The sequence below is a fragment of the Eulemur rufifrons genome, chromosome 19 (genome assembly GCF_041146395.1).
Source record: "Eulemur rufifrons isolate Redbay chromosome 19, OSU_ERuf_1, whole genome shotgun sequence".
NCBI classification, from domain to species: domain Eukaryota; kingdom Metazoa; phylum Chordata; class Mammalia; order Primates; family Lemuridae; genus Eulemur; species Eulemur rufifrons.
The window spans coordinates 73,995,186-74,011,539 of NC_091001.1; the positions used below are offsets into that span (position 1 = coordinate 73,995,186).

Below are 16,354 nucleotides of genomic sequence, written 5' to 3' on the forward strand. Positions count from 1 at the left end.
AAAAAATAAACTTCCAGTTTTTTAGTTATATTTGATGTCTTAAAATTAAACTTTAAGTTACTTTTAAGTGTGCATATCATGCCAGTTTATCTTTTCTATCCATATTAAACTTTTGAAAAGATGTACAGTCAAGTATCAGTATTTACAGATTCCATATTTGCAAATCCACCTACTTGCCCAGATTTATTTGTATCCCCCAAATCAGTGCTTTTATGAGGACATGCTCAGGGTGACAAAAATATAAGTTACCTAATGCATATGTTTCCAGCCAATGTCAAACAAGGCACTCTGCCTACTTAACATTAGCAGTCTGTAAGCAAGAGTTCTTTTTATGATCTATTTAGTGCCATGTTTTTTGCATTTTCATGCTTTTTGTTGGTGACTTTGCTGTTTAAAATAAAAATGTCAAAAAAATGCCTGTAAGAGTTAATGCATAAATGTGATCTAGAGTTCCTAAGCATGAGAGGGTTGTGGTGTGCCTCATGGAAAAAATACATGTGTTAGGTAAGCTTTGTCAGGCATGAGTTATAGTATATTGACTTGAGTTCAATGTTAATGAATCAACAATATGTAAACAGAAACACATTTAGAACAGGATTGTGTATTGATCCCATTGATGAAAATACTGTAACCAAAGGCTCATAGGAACCTAATCCTATATTTCCCCTGGGAACAATAGCTATAGAATGTAACTAAGAATAACAAGAAGCAACTGTATTTTTAAAGTTTTACAATTAAAAATAATTACTCTGAAGGCCAGGTGTGTGGTGGCTGATGTCTGTAATCCTAGCACTCTGGGAGGCTGAGGCGGGAGGATCTGTTGAGCTCAGGAGTTGGAGACCAGTGTAGAGTTTCTGTAGCAAGTTAAATCTTGTACTTCAAATGTTTTGTTCAAGTTAGAATCTCATGCGAAGATTGTTCTTAGACCTGAATGTAACATTATTAAGCAAATCCTCATAAAATCAGATGGTTAAAAATTGCTTACTTGGTCATTTTTGGAATAGTCTGAATATATTTATCATTTTCTTTTATGTTCCATTAGATATTTAATTTTCTAAAAAATGCTAATTAGACATTTTTGTTTCTTATATATCTTAACAGGTGGCCCTTCAGAAGGTTTTTAATTTTTCTATTTCACATATATTTGAAACAAGAGTAGCAGGTCGCATGGTAGCAGACATGTGCCGTGCTGCTGTAAAGGTGAGTTTATGATGAAATTAATGACTCAGCAACCAATAAGTTTATGTGGCTATTTCAGAAGTGTTTGTTATACTTTAAATACATATTTCTTGGAATAGCTGCCTATAGCTTTTATTTGCCACCGAAAATAGTGCTGCTATATATTTTGTGACTGTTAAATATTTACCTTTCAAAAAACCATATTTATACAAATATTTTTCAGTGCTGCCCAGAAGAATCTTTGAAGCTATTTGTTCCCCACTGCTGCAGTGTTATAACTCAGCTTACAATGAGTAAGTCATGAGGTCATTATTCTGTCTTTACAATTTTAGATAAATTTTTTTCTTGGTTTCTAGAACTCTGTTAATGACAAGAGATTCTTTTAGCTATACAATATTTTCATTTTGCAGTTTTGATAGGAATTGTCCCCCAAAAAGATATCCAGGTTGGTAGGTAGCTTAGAAATTTTACTTTATTGAATTAATATTTTCATGCAACATCTATCTAGAAGTTACCTTCAAAAATATCAGTTACTTTGTGAGATGTAGAGGAGCAGAAGTATTGGTTGATGTATTTATTTTCTTGATAATTGAGTTCTCCCTTCTTTTGGAGCAAGTTCAGCTTCATGAAGAAGAAATAAAAAGTCTTCCTGAAAGAGACTTTCCTCAGCATTAGAAATATTAAATAAAAATATTACGAAGTGATGTGTTTAGTTGAATGCATAGTTTTTCCCCCCTGATACTATTTTGCTGTTTTTAGATGATGATGTATTGAATGAAGAAGAGCTAGACAAGGAGTTACTATGGAATCTTCAACTTTTGTCTGAGGTATTATAAATCTTTGGAATAAGAAAATACTACTATGAAAATGTTTACTGGCATTTAGGATTTAGCCGTTTCTGACAAACTGTCTTTAAAACGTTGGAAAGTCAGAAGTTTTAGAAATTTCTTGATGTGTGGCTGGAGAAAGTCGGAACATCTCATATTCTCTCCTTGTCAAAGTAGTGTGGCAAATTATTGATTATTGCATGTTCAGCAATCTACTTGACTGAGTTTTTACAGATTAATTCTAATAAAGATAACTCATTAATTTAAAAAGTTTAAATTTGGGAATTTTTTTCTCTACATTTTAAATTTGGCCATCAAGCAAACTTTTCTTTATGAGTTAGTTCAGAAATTTAATTAAATTTGTCTGTTTAAGGAGATAGACTATTTTGAAAGGGGTATTACTATGGCACATGAAAGCCTAAGCTCAGAAAGTGTGTTTTAATATTTAAAAATTAATTATTAGACAGTTAAAGTGACAGTCCTAAAATGAATTAAAGTCATTGAGAGAAACACTATTTTAGGCTACTTTAGTGACCAAACATTGAACTTTGCATAATTACTGATTCTTGATCTTTTAGCCAAAATGTCTTCAACTTTTTCCCCCCTCATTTCAGATTACTCGAGTGGATGGAAAAAAGTTGCTTCTTTATAAGGAGCAGCTTGTAAAGATTCTCCAAAGAACCCTACATTTAACTTGTAAGCAGGGTTACACTCTCTCTTGTAACCTTTTGCATCATCTTCTTCGTTCTACCACGCTTATCTACCCTACAGAATACTGCAGCGTGCCAGGTGGTTTTGACAAGCCTCCTTCTGAATACTTTCCTATCAAGGCAAGCATTTTCAATAATATAGGATTCAAGGATATAAGGGATTCAAAGTGTGATTTTGTTCTTGTGTTTAAAGATGTCACTTTTTTGTTTTTAAAATATATTATTAAAACTATTATTGGAATGTATGAAACTTATGCTGTCACTGTGTGTGAAGCTAAAACTCCAGATTTCTCTTCTATTGTTATGTGAAATAACTTGGTATGTCATAATTAACCTCCATAGTTCCATATAATTTTATTGCCAAATTAAATAGCTGCACATAAATTTGCTGTCCCTCTTATAGTGAGCTCATTGAGTGCTCTTCAGGAAGACTTTTTTCAGGACTGATAATAAAGGGGCAGTATAATGTTTTCGTGTCAGTTTTTTGCATATTATTTGTCAGCTTAGGTTTCGATTATTTATGCATTTCCTTTCAAATCTTTAAATTGTTTATATGTGGAGGCTTTTTGTGTGTTTGTTTGTTGTTGTTGTTTTTGTTTTTTATTAACTTCTCAAATTGCTAAATAGATGCTGTTCTTTTCTAGGACTGGGGTAAACCCGGGGACTTGTGGAATCTGGGAATTCAGTGGCATGTTCCTTCCTCAGAAGAAGTGTCTTTTGCCTTCTATCTGTTGGACTCCTTTCTTCAGCCTGAGCTCTTCAAACTCCAGCTTTGTGGAGATGGAGAACTCGAAATGTCTAGGTTGGTTTTCTTTTATAATCAGTTAGTGTTAATTCATTTGCAGAGTAAAGAAATCTTTTGTGCCTTTCTCTTTTTATATATGGCATATCTAATGTATTCATTTTCAATATGTGTTTTGAAAATCTGCCATAAGTATACTTAGAAAACCATTTAATATAATGTTGTATAACAGAAAATTTGGCAATATTTAAACATTTTAGATAGAAAAATTCTGGGTTATTTTTTCTAGTTTGTTTTTGGTGCCTTCTACTTAGCAGTTTCACTTTTGTGTATCTTTTGAAAAATGTGTGTAGGTATGCCCCCTTTGAAAGGAAATGCCTGTTTTCCTAGATACAACTTAGATTTTATTGGGTTGCTTCATTTTAGATATTCACATTATTGACATAATATTACTTAGAAAAATATTTCTGTGAGATTGTTTTTTTCTCTCCCATGGGTATTTAACAAGTAATAGTTATTTGAAAGCGTTAGACTTTCATAGTTTGAGTCTTTTTTTTTTTTTTTGAGACAGAGTCTTGCTTTGTTGCCCAGGCTAGAGTGAGTGCCGTGGTGTCAGCCTAGCTCACAGCAACCTCAAACTCCTGGGTTTAAGCGATCCTATTGCCTCAGCCTCCCAAGTAGCTGGGACTACAGGCGTGTGCCACCATGCCCGGCTACTTTTTTCTATATAGATTTTAGTTGGCCAGATAATTTCTTTCTATTTTTAGTAGAGATGGGGTCTCACTCTTGCTCAGGCTGGTCTCGAACTCCTGACCTCGAGCTATCTGCCCGCCTCGGCCTCCCAGAGTGCTAGGATTACAGGCGTGAGCCACCGCGCTTGGCCAATAGTTTGAGTCTTTGAAAGTTTCTACAGTAATAACAAGAAAATTAATATGTATCAAACACAGAAATCTGTAATAAGCATATTCAGTCAGAATGGGCTTGGAGAAAAGTCTGATTAACTAATGGCAGCTATATAGTATCTTGAACTGCTTTTTGGAAGTAAATGTTGAGCTAGTTCCATTTTAAAAAGATCAAATAAGTTGGAAGATCTTCTGTAGCACTGTTTTCCCTTTTTGTTAGTGGCAGTGATCTTTGGTAAAGAGGTGGTTAAATTCGGAATTGCTTCACAAAGCACAATTGATTGTTGTTATTTGTGATTATTTACAGCCTGTTTCAATGTAAGCAGGTCTACTATTAGCAATGAATAACTATTTACCCTTTACTATTAAATTAGTAAACTGAAGATGTTTGCTATTTCTTTGCCTTAATTTTGCATATTCTCCACTTAGTAAAGTTTTTGTATTAAACTCTAAAAGGCTTCATCTTCTAAAGTATGGAAATATCTTTTATCTTTTCTAGAGACGATATTCTACAGAGTCTGACTATAGTGCACAACTGTTTAATTGGCTCAGGAAACCTCCTACCTCCGTTGAAAGGAGAGCCAGTTACTAACCTGTAAGTAAAAATAACTACTTTATTTTGCCATTTGGCATATAAGTCTTAGTCACTTAATGAGTTACCTGTTTTGTTATTGCTGATGTTTCTGTATCATAAATAAAAACCTTTTTATTTATCATTGGTAAGTCAGAAACACCTGAGGCAAAATTTAGGTCTATAAACTTCTTGAAGGCTTTATTCAGATTTTCATATAATACCAGGATAGAATAACTTTAGATGTTAGTCAATTAAAAAATATCAACATGGAAATATTAAATTCATCTGTTAGTTTACTGAGTTAAGATAAATATTCTTCTTTATATAAGACAGAAAAAATAGTTCTTTTTTTTGGTCTGCAGTAAATATTGATTGAGGATTTTATAGCAAAAAAACTGGGTGTTTCTTAGTAAAAGTTTCTTCAATGTTTATTATTATTTTGAACTTTTTATATCTACCAATTTGCTTTAATGATTTTAAGTGCTTTTTAGAGTATTGTTATTTTGAATGAATATCTCAGTTTAATCCATTGTTAGTGCTACCAATTAAGCTAAAAAATTGAGTTAGAATAAAATCAGCTGTATATAATAACTGTAGCTTAATTATTAAGTAGATAGATGCTAGTTTCAGTACACTAAGATCATTTTTTTTTTCAAGATCAACATCTCATTACTAAGCAACTTAATGAAAATCACATAAAAATGAGTAAGAAGCCTCCTTTCCCCTTCAAAAAACATAAAGAGAATTGTTTGCTGATTTACAACAAAAATATTAAAAAGCTTCAAGGAGTGGTTTAAAAATATGGCTTGCTTTTCATTCTCATATTTTGTGTAGTCATTGTTAAGAGTTACACTTTTCCATAATTCCCACTTATTTCACTCTAAAAACTGTTTTTAGGCATGGAACTTATTAGATGTTTATTAGGTTTGAAAAGGAGAATTAGGGTCATTTCAGGTAAGTAAATCTGTTTTAAGTCTGCCTAGGAATTTGCCAAATTCTATTAAAAGAACTTTTGTTTTTCATCAGTTTTATAGTTTAATACAGCAGTTGTATCAAAATTTATTTTTGTTAAAAGAGATTGATTTTAAACACTATTTTAAAATGAGAGGCCTACAGAAATTGTTTGGATTTTTCCCTGTGATCTTAACAGTGTATACTATAGTAAGAACTTGACCCTTTTATGGCATGCAAAAAGCTATTTCATACTTAGCAAATATAGCACATCAAGCAAGTTGAGTTCTACCTGAAGGTATTGACAAAATGAATTGTGGTCTTTAATTCGATAACTTATTTAAGAACAAAAGCATGTGTCTTCTGTGTTAGTAAATTTTTAGCACTGAGTGATTACTAGGTTGCAGTGCTGCTAAGGAGGCTTAGAGGTTTCTCTTGTAGTTCATACAAGCATGTAGCTCTTTTTATGCCATGTGCACTTTAATAGTAAACTGAAGCAAGTCTATATCCTTTGAAATAAGTGTGCATCATACAAGGTTCATATATTTGGTTATTATAAAGCCAATAAGATTTTTATGTAACAAAATGCACTTTTAATAAGGAAAGGAATATATTATAAAAATTTTATGAATACCATAGGATATAAATAGGTAGATTGTTAGCCTATATTACTATGCATTATAAGTTACAAAGTTAATCCTGAGTATCCACTGTAGGCTTTTCCCAGAAATATTGAAAAGGAAAGGTAAATTTAGACTAAAATGTTTTATGTATTAGGATTTTCACAGAGTGAAAATTTAATAAAACATAACGAAGTAATACAAAATATTTAATAATAAATATAATTTTATATATTTAAAGTATTTAAAAATAGAAAGTGTTTTCTAATATATCTAATATATGACAACGAAATAAAACATTAAAACTTCAGTTTTCAAAAATCATTGAATAATAGCATTTTTAACGTGCTTTGTAGCTACGCACATCTATGTGGATAATGATTACATTAAAGTAGAATTAAGAATAGCTGGACAAGGTGGCACAAGCTTGTAGTCTCAGCTACTTGGGAGGCCGAGGCGGGGAGGATTGCCGGAGCCTAGGAGTTCAAGACCAACCTGGGCAACATAGAGAAAACCCGTCTCAAAAAAAAAAAAGTGTAGCTCTTTGTCTTTGAATTATCAAACGAAGTAGTTTATTAAGTCTTCCTTTGACTTTTAAATAGTTCTTAATAGTCTTTTTCAATTTATAACTAGAACCACCTTCATCTGAAATTTTAATTTATTTTGCTGAAGTATAACTTTTTACATTTATTTCCTGTGTGTAACATTTTGACTTTTTTTGCAGATGGTAAATTAATTCTCACTAAAATAACATAAAATAGCTTTAAAATTTCTAAAATGCTTATTCCAGTATAGGTCAGTAATTGTAAAAATCTTTTAAATCTAAATTGATTTGAAAAAACTAATAAAATAATTTCAATTGATGGTTCCATTGTTCTGTGATATGAAATCACACTGCCTCGTGTGAAGAAAGGATATTTGTAGCAAATTCATGGAGATCATCAGCAGATCAGTTTGAAACTACAAGAGAAAAAGGAAACTCTGATTTAGGACATTAGTTACTCCCTAGGAAATAGAGGGAAATGTACAAGGTAGGGGGGAGTAAAGGAGACACATAATTGTGATGAATGTGTTAGTGTAATGCCTAAGGAAGTATCTCTTGTTAATAACAAACAATTTGGCTGTGGTTTTATGAGACATGCATCTTCTGAAATACCAGACCAGTTTTTGGAAGCACATAGCAACTCAAATGATTTTCTTAAAACTTTAAACTTATGGAAATCTTAATTATGTAAAATATTCTAGCTGCTATAATTTTGGGGGGGATCATATTACTCAGTATTAAGTTTGCCTTGTGCATGTCTTAGTAGTATTTGTCTTCTGGAAAATTCTAGTGATGAAAAACTAGAAGCTTAGTGTACTTCGGAGTTTTCCTGTAAGAAAATCTAACTTCCTAATTTTGTATATGGGATGGTCTTAAAATGTCATCGTTCAGGGAAACGTCTACTGAATGGGAAAACCTATTTTCTGTGCTATGTGATTAGAGACTGACAAAAAATAAAAAGCAAAGTCCCAAGTATAGAAGTAAATGATCTACCTAATGGTATCCACATTGTACTTTTGTACCTTTAGCAATCTAGGATTACTAAGTATCTTATACTTAAAACTTTATATATTAATAGTTTCAAAGGATGGGTATAATAAGATCCTTAGAGGGTAATTAAGGGTAAATTTTTCTAGTTTAGTATGATTTAGAACCATTTGAATTTTAACAGTTTTGTTAGATACCACAGGTTGTGGAATTAATCTTAAAATAGAACCTATTTTCTCTCGGAACCTTTAGTTTATGTTTTAAGAGAGATATTTGTCATATAGTTCATACTCATAGTTCTACCTCTATAGATGTGGAAGTAGGATTATGTCTTTCCAGGACAACACAGGAATTTTGGACACTTGCCTTTAATCCTGAAATCGTCATTAATTTCTCACTTTGCAGTCCACTCTCTATATAATCTTTTAGGTCTAACCAACTATCACAGGATGCAAAAACTAACATCTAAAAAGAAAAACAGGGTTACTCAAGGTAGAGGAGTCATCATTTTCATCTCAAAATATTTACTTTTTGCCCCCTTTCCTCTGATAGATCTGTTAAATCATTCTTAGTTACATCATTCTTAGGATCTCAGCATTTACTAACTTTTCAGTCAAAAAATTCATACTGAAGGTCTAATAGTGAGACCATTTCATTGATATGTGAAAGGATGTGTTGCTTATGCAATGAGGGGCAGGGCTAGCTAACCTCTCTTGGCACCTCCAGGAAACTACCCAGCTCTGCTGGGGGAGCTGCACACAGAAAAGGAAACAGTTACTACTCCACGGTGAGTAACCCTGTTTTCTCCTTATTTCACCTTCTGACTGTTTTCATTGATTTTTAAAAGCTTGTATGTCAGACATGGAAGTAGTTCCTATTCTCAGAGTTAATTTTAAATCTAGCAGTATGTAAGATTTCTCTTTACTTAGAAACCTTTATTCACTTGGCAGAGTGAGAGCCAGCTTTTCAGTTGTGTTTGTAGCTATTATTGATACCTAGGATTGAATTGGACAAAGGAACACAAAAATAGGCCTAATTGTCTCTTGTGAAACACTTGTACCTTGAAATGAAAAAACCTATTAGCGGCTTGGTTTTATATCTTTTATGTTGGTTTTTACTTGAGAAGATAAGGATTATTGGTATGAGTAGGATATTCTTTTACTTGTACACAGGAAGAATTTTATATTATTGTTCACAGCTGTTTGATGACAGTTCATCTAGCTTCCTTTTGCATATGTGATTTGTAGTATATATTTTGTTTTTATGTTATTAGTCATTTCTTCGTTTTTTCACCATCCTTTTATATACCAGTGATATTTTCAGTTTACTCTAATCAAATCTAAAGAAGATTGCCATCTTGTGGTACAAATAACATACTTGTTGAAAATTCATGTCTTTTTTTTTAGTGGCACAATGACACAAATATTTGAATGTATTTTGTTATAAATAAGGTGGCCTGGTACTATCCAAGAGCTGTGAAGCTAATTTAACTTTATTATTATTATACATGGTATTATTTATAATATGTTGTGTTGGAATTATTTTGCAGAATTATATTTAGTTCCTGAGGTCAGATATTACTGTTTGTAAAAAGAACCGGTGAATGAGTAGGATAAACTTCACATGCAGGAGGGAGGTGATGATGGTATTTGATTTAAATAGATATTGCTGTTATAGCTTTTAATCAGAACATAGATCTGTAAATGTTGATGGTACGTTAAGCCTATTCATTTAAGATTATGGGCTGGGCGCAGTGGCTCACGCCTGTAATCCTAGCACTCTGGGAGGCAGAGGCAGGCGGATTGTTTGAGCTCAGGAGTTTGAGACCAGCCTGAGCAAGAGCAAGACCTCATCTCTACTAAAAATAGAAAGAAATTATATGGACAGCTAAAAATATATATAGAAAAATTAGCCAGGCATGGTGGCGCATGCCTGTAGTCCCAGCTACTTGGGAGGCTGAGGCTGGAGGATCGCTTGAGCCCAGGAGTTTGAGGTTGCTGTGAGCTAGGCTGACACCACGGCACTCTAGCTGGGGCAACAGAGTGAGACTCCGTCTCAAAAAAAGAAAAAAAAAAAAGATTATGTACATAACTAAAAGTTACAGAGCAGTTTTAAATATTAGAGTATGGTCTGGGTACTCCTACACCTATAATGTGCCACAAAGAGAATTGTGAAGTTTTACTTAGGTACTGGATCGAGATCTTTTAGAAAATCATTCTCCTAAGTTCAGAAGACATATTTCCTGGAAATACCTATTTACACTTTTGAGAAGCATTTAGTGTAAAGCATGTAAATCCAATTGGAGTTTAATTAATTCATGATTTATAAGAAGAAATCAAGTTAAAACTGAATCTTAGGTGAGTAAGCATAGGAAGAACTTTTGGTGGATAAGAAGAAATAAAGCTGACATATATAGCCAACCGGATATCTTCTTACATAGTCATCTCTTGGTATAACTGGGGTATTGGACCCCTGTGTATAACAAAATCTATGCATACTCAAGTCCTACAGTCGGCCCTGTGGAACCTGCCTATACAGAAAGTTGGCCCTCCATATGCACAGGTTTTGCATTCTGCAAATACTGTGTTTTTGAACTGCATTTGGGTGAAAAAAATCTGCATATATGTGGACCCGTAACCCTGGCTGCTCAAACCTGTGTTCAAGGGTCAACTGTATACAAGAGATATGGAAGATGTGTTTTAATTTAGGTTTTAAAAGTAGAGGAAGAAGATAAGACATTTTTATTTAAATATATTACTTAATATTTTTACATCTTGTACAGGATTGTATTTTTTTTAAGGAGTCTAGTGATAATATTTGAATTTTCTGATACGGAAACAGTTCAAAGTGACACATGGATTTAAGAAATTGGTATCAAGTCTCTTAGATGAAACCTGTTTTTGAATGTGATTACAGTTACCAGAGCCAGAAATGCATACAAAAAAAACCCACTTCAGATTCTCAAGTGATAATCTTTTTTGATATAGTAAAAATTGTGGAGAATAATTTGCTATGGAGATTGCTTTTTTTAATCTTATTTGTACAATGTGACAATAATTAAAATTCATGCTTGATTCAATATCATATGACATTAGGTACGGCCTGGGTGTAGTGAAAATGTGTTTCTACTTTAGCAGGCTACCTCTGTTTATAGCAGCAGTGGGGAGGCAAGTATTCTCACATGACAGCCCGTGGCAAGCACTTCACCATGCTCCAGTTGAGGGTTGGGGAGTGGTAACCCTCTCAGGCTTTATTTTTGTTACTCTCTGAACACAGGCTTTTTCTCTTTGGTGGAGAAATCTAATAGAGTTGAAGTTCATTGTAAAGGAAGGAATCTGATTTTTTTACTAAATAGATTTTGGATACATATATATTTTTTGATCATACACAAATATACAGGATGCTCAAGTTTGAAAGCTGTTGCCAAAGGTTGAAGCTTTATAAAATGAAATCCAAATTTTAAGAAGAATTTGATCTTTAAAGTCTCTGAAAAAGCAAGTTGGCATTTTGTATTATAAAGTATTAGTGAACTTTGAAATAAGTTATTGAAAAAGACATTCTTTGTTTATACTCTGTAGACTTGAGTTTGAAACTTGAGAAAGTATTGTTGCTATCCTAGGCACTGGATTATGGCAATGGACATAAATAACTGGCATTTTAGAAATTACAATGTTATTACTTGTTATTTAGATAAATATCTGAATTCATAACTGTCAAATATTAAGGCATAGATAACCCATTTAATTCAACAACTTTTGGGGGTATACAATATAGCTGGGGATATGTTGACGTAAAAATCAGTGTTTTCTTTATTGTAAATGCCATGCAGTTTATTGATGATGAGCAATAATAATAAAAGTCCCACTTATTAGTTACCTCATGTTGGCATTTGTGCACGTTTTTTCTCTTAAATAATATCATCTCTTTGTTTAAAAAAAGTTATAAATCGAATCTCATATTTTGAAGTAAAATGTTGAAAATTAAAGTATATTTTTCATTGAAGAAAATTTAGATTTCAGATATATAGATTCTAATTCTATAAAATCTGTTCTTGGCATACTTAAAAGCTGATTTTTTTTAACTGTTTAATAAATTTAACTACTTAGATATGGTTGTGGTAACATAATTTGTTGCAGCATATCTTTAAATTAGGAAACAAAATGTTTTTACATCTGAATTTCTTCAAAAGGAGTGGCATTTTACTGCAGATGTTAGGAGAGATCCGTTTGAGTGGTTTTAAGCAGAAGAGTAATGATTATCTTAAACTAGCCTGCTGTGTATGCTTCAGTAAAATTTGTGAGTTTTAATCATTCTTATACCATTGTGAAGCTGACTTTTCTTTGTATAAATGTTTACTATCAGATTTAATCTCTTACATTTAAATATTCAATATCAGTATTTCTTTGGGAGGTGATTTTTTCTTCTGAAGTCACTAAATTAATATTTTCTTTATGATAAATAATATGGTTCTTACCAAAACAGATAGTATGAATCTTCAGAAGGACAGAGTAAAGAATTGAAGTATTGAAGATGGGAAATCTCTTTTTCTTAAAAGAGCATTATCTTTGTTTTGATTTAAACAGTCTAGCAATGAGACTTTTCCCTTTAATGCTTTGTATTGGTATTATTAATAAATGCAAGCACTCTTGTTTTTATACAGGGTACCAAGTATGGTGTCCTTGGAAGAGACAAAGTTGTATACTGGACTTGAATATGGTATGTGAATCCTAATCTGAGTGTATCTGTGTGGGCTTTTTTTTTTTTTTTTTTTTTTTAAATCAGTTCTGCTCCAAGGGTCAAAATGGAATAGTTTTGTAGTTATGATTTTTATGGCCTCTGTTTTAATATATAAAATGAATATTGATTATACAATAGTCATTTTTGCTTTTTCTGAAGAAACTGGAAAGTTATATAAAGAATAGCCAATAAAAGAAATTGGGTCAGTAAATCAATATTTGAATACTTTCTACATGTAGAGGTAGGTTTTCATATCATAATGGTCATTTATGTTTAAAATTTTTTCAGGATTTACATAAAATACTTGATGTAAATGGGAATATTGTAATTTTATATTCCGGTGATCTTTGTATATTTCTATCATAGTAAGCTAAATATCAATATTTATGTCACACATTTTATTGTGTTAATTTAATGTCTGAATCTAACATTAATAGAAATTCACACTTCCTCGTTGCTGTATTAACATTAGAGTTAGTTAAATACATTAATTCCTAAGGTATAATTGTTTGCTTGATTTGGGTCCCCTATAACTAATTAGAGAACCCGGTGCATTTGTGGTCTCTAGTGACTATAGCCTTTGAAATATTGGCAAAGGTGGTTTTTCTCTTCCTATCCTCCTCACCTCCCCTACCTTCCTGCACAGTAAAGTTTTATAAGCAGGTCATTTTATTATTATTATTATTTTGAGACAAGGTCTCACTCTGTTGCCCAGGCTAGAGTGTAGTGGCATGATCATAGTTCACTGCAGCCTTGAACTTCTGGGCTCAAGCAGTCCTCCAAGCAGTTCATTTCAAATGTGGAGGTTTCAGAAGTTACTTTGTATCGTGCCTAGCCATTTCAACTATGATAAAGGCAGATCCATTTGTTTTATTTCCTGGATATTTTATTCCTTTCTGACATAAGCTATTGATATAATGGTCCTGAGGAGCATTCAATGTCTAAAATGCCTTCTCTTATTTGTTTAAAAATAGATCTATCCAGAGAGAACCACCGAGAAGCAATTGCTAGGGTCATAAGGAAACTTCTCAGTAAGTATTATATATGCATTTAATGTATTTGTGCTTAAGTATTTAGGAATTTTATCCTATAGCATATAAGTTTTTACTTTTATGTTTTCTATTTTAAATGGTTGAGAATATTGGGGCAGCGATTCCCCCCGCCCGTTAACTAATGGATCCTTGACTAATAATGCATTGGAATTCTTCAAGTAGTTCAAAATATTTTAACCAAATTCCCTTTTCTTCTCTCATTATAGACCACATACTTGATAATTCAGAAGATGATACCAAGTCATTGTTTCTTATCATAAAGGTACAATTGTTGTTTAATAGTTGCATAATTATTAATATGATCAGGCTTGACTTGATGACTTATAAATAAAATTTGAAATTCTTTGACACAGATTATTGGAGACCTTTTGCAATTCCAAGGATCTCACAAGCATGAATTTGATTCCCGATGGAAAAGCTTTAACTTAGTAAAGAAATCAATGGAAAATCGGGTCAGTATTTTCACCTAAAAGTCTGAATTGATTTTTTAAAAAGATATATAATAATCTCTTGATTTAGGGATTATTCAGTATAGAAAGGAAGTTTCCCTATAAGTAAAATGAGCAAATTTTAAAATTTTATGTAAAGGCTAAAAACATCATGTTAGAAATAAAATGGGTTGTAGAAAAAAATGTATTTTCCTTATGCAAAATCTTCTGTCATTTTCCATGACAATATCTGAACTCTCAGTGGTAATTTGGACAATGGCATTCAGGCTGCCTTTTAAGAACTTGAAGGAATGAACAAACAGGAGGAATTGGCCACCGACATGAATTTAAAGCATCATACATTATGTGGATCTGAGAAAAATTTATCTTGTATTATATTTGTGCTCCAGTGGAAGTCAGTATAAGCTGCTCTGGGAGCATGGAGGAAAGAGTACCTAAGTAAGATAGGAAGTGTTCATGGCAGTGTTATTTTACAGGAAAGTTTTACTGAAAAAGGTTGTGTGAGTTGATTGTTTAAACAAGAGGTGCTAGATATTTTAAAGAGAAGGAATGGCATACTTTAGGGAACAGTGGCTGCAGGAAGGAGTGGTAGGAGGTAAACCAGGTTGTTTGTAGTTTTGTTTGTTGTGAGAAAATGCTCCAGTTTTATATTGTGAGGTGGGGGAGTCATTAAAGACTCTTAAGTAGATGTGATTTAAATATCAGAAAGATCAATATTCAGTTCACTAAATATTAAAAAGGTCTGCCATTGCTGTGAAAATTAAGTACAAAAAGATTGATACTGAAAGCAAGGAGGACAGTTAAACTGTTACAGTCCCATGTGAAAAAATAGTCAGAATCAAGTCACTGGCATTGGAATGGAGACAAGGTGTTTTGGAAAAGGTGGAATGTGGGGCTTGATGACTAATGAGATACAGGTGTGAAAGAGGACCAGTCTTTGAGTCCCAGGTATCTGCCTTTGGAGACTGGGTGGAAGATTATGTGGGTAAAAGCTTAAATGAGAATTTTTAGAACTATAAAATGTTATATCCTATAGTAAACATATACAGTTACCCTGAAAGGCATTCTATAAATGTAAGAGAGTAGCTGAGCAGTTTTCTTAGGCTGTATTTATACTTTTAATACTTAACTGAATAATGACCCAGCTGTGTTGTTCTCCCATGCATGGATCCATTAATAAACTGTCAGAGAAAAACAGGGGGTTGGATGAGCCATTTAAAAGAGGGATATTTTTACTATTATCCATAAAATTAATTGAGATAATGTATTTTAAATGTAAGCCTCATGGCTTTAGAATGAATGAAATACCACCACCATTTGCCAGTCCACTATGGGCCTTTTTAAAACTAATTTTTCATCAAGGGATTTAGAGGAATCCTTTGTTGAAGTCATTTAGGGAAAATGTTGAGGTGTTTGCTTCTTTGTTTTCCAGCTCCATGGGAAAAAACAACATATCAGAGCACTTTTGATTGACAGAGTAATGTTGCAGCATGAGGTAAATATCTTTTTTAATCATGGTGACTTTTAAAAAGCTAGTTTTCCAGATGAATATTTAGTTATTTGTGTTTAATGAAATGAACTTTTAGTAAATACTTTGAGGTTTGATTTACTTTGTTTTCTTTTCTTAGCTACGAACACTAACTGTTGAGGGCTGTGAATACAAAAGGATACATCAGAATATGATCAGAGATCTTCTGCGTTTATCTACCAGTTCATACAGTCAGGTAAGCCTTAACCAAATACTCTGCTTTCGTCCTCCCTCCTGTTTTATTACACGCAATCTAAATATCCCCATTTAAAAAGGCAGTATAAATAATTTCTCCCATAGGTCACAGCTAGGAAGTAAGAAAACCAGAACCAAAAGCTAGGCCCTCTTAACTCATATTGGCATAGAAGAAAATACCTTTCAAATTGCAAATATATTCAAACTAATTTTGCTAGTCATTTTTTATAATGTTTAATTTTGCTGTTTGTAATTGCTTCTCAATTTTTCATTTAAAGTTGAAAGATAGTGCTAGTGTGATGTTGAAGTCCAGTCTGTGAAGGCCACTTAATTCCTCCTAGACATTATGCTTAGGTT

General features: G+C 32.6%; 1 protein-coding gene across 1 annotated transcript in view; it reads left to right on the forward strand.

The window, feature by feature from the left end:
- The window catches only part of PSME4 (proteasome activator subunit 4), a 99,100-nt gene that overhangs the window by 47,419 nt on the left and 35,327 nt on the right, over positions 1-16,354 (forward strand). The window contains exons 15-26 of the mRNA XM_069495253.1: positions 1,102-1,200; positions 1,403-1,472; positions 1,939-2,006; positions 2,621-2,836; positions 3,361-3,518; positions 4,860-4,955; positions 12,697-12,752; positions 13,748-13,804; positions 14,032-14,087; positions 14,179-14,277; positions 15,707-15,769; positions 15,903-15,998. Coding sequence (XP_069351354.1) covers positions 1,102-1,200; positions 1,403-1,472; positions 1,939-2,006; positions 2,621-2,836; positions 3,361-3,518; positions 4,860-4,955; positions 12,697-12,752; positions 13,748-13,804; positions 14,032-14,087; positions 14,179-14,277; positions 15,707-15,769; positions 15,903-15,998 — 1,134 coding nt within the window. The remainder of the gene's footprint in view (positions 1-1,101; positions 1,201-1,402; positions 1,473-1,938; positions 2,007-2,620; positions 2,837-3,360; positions 3,519-4,859; positions 4,956-12,696; positions 12,753-13,747; positions 13,805-14,031; positions 14,088-14,178; positions 14,278-15,706; positions 15,770-15,902; positions 15,999-16,354) is intronic.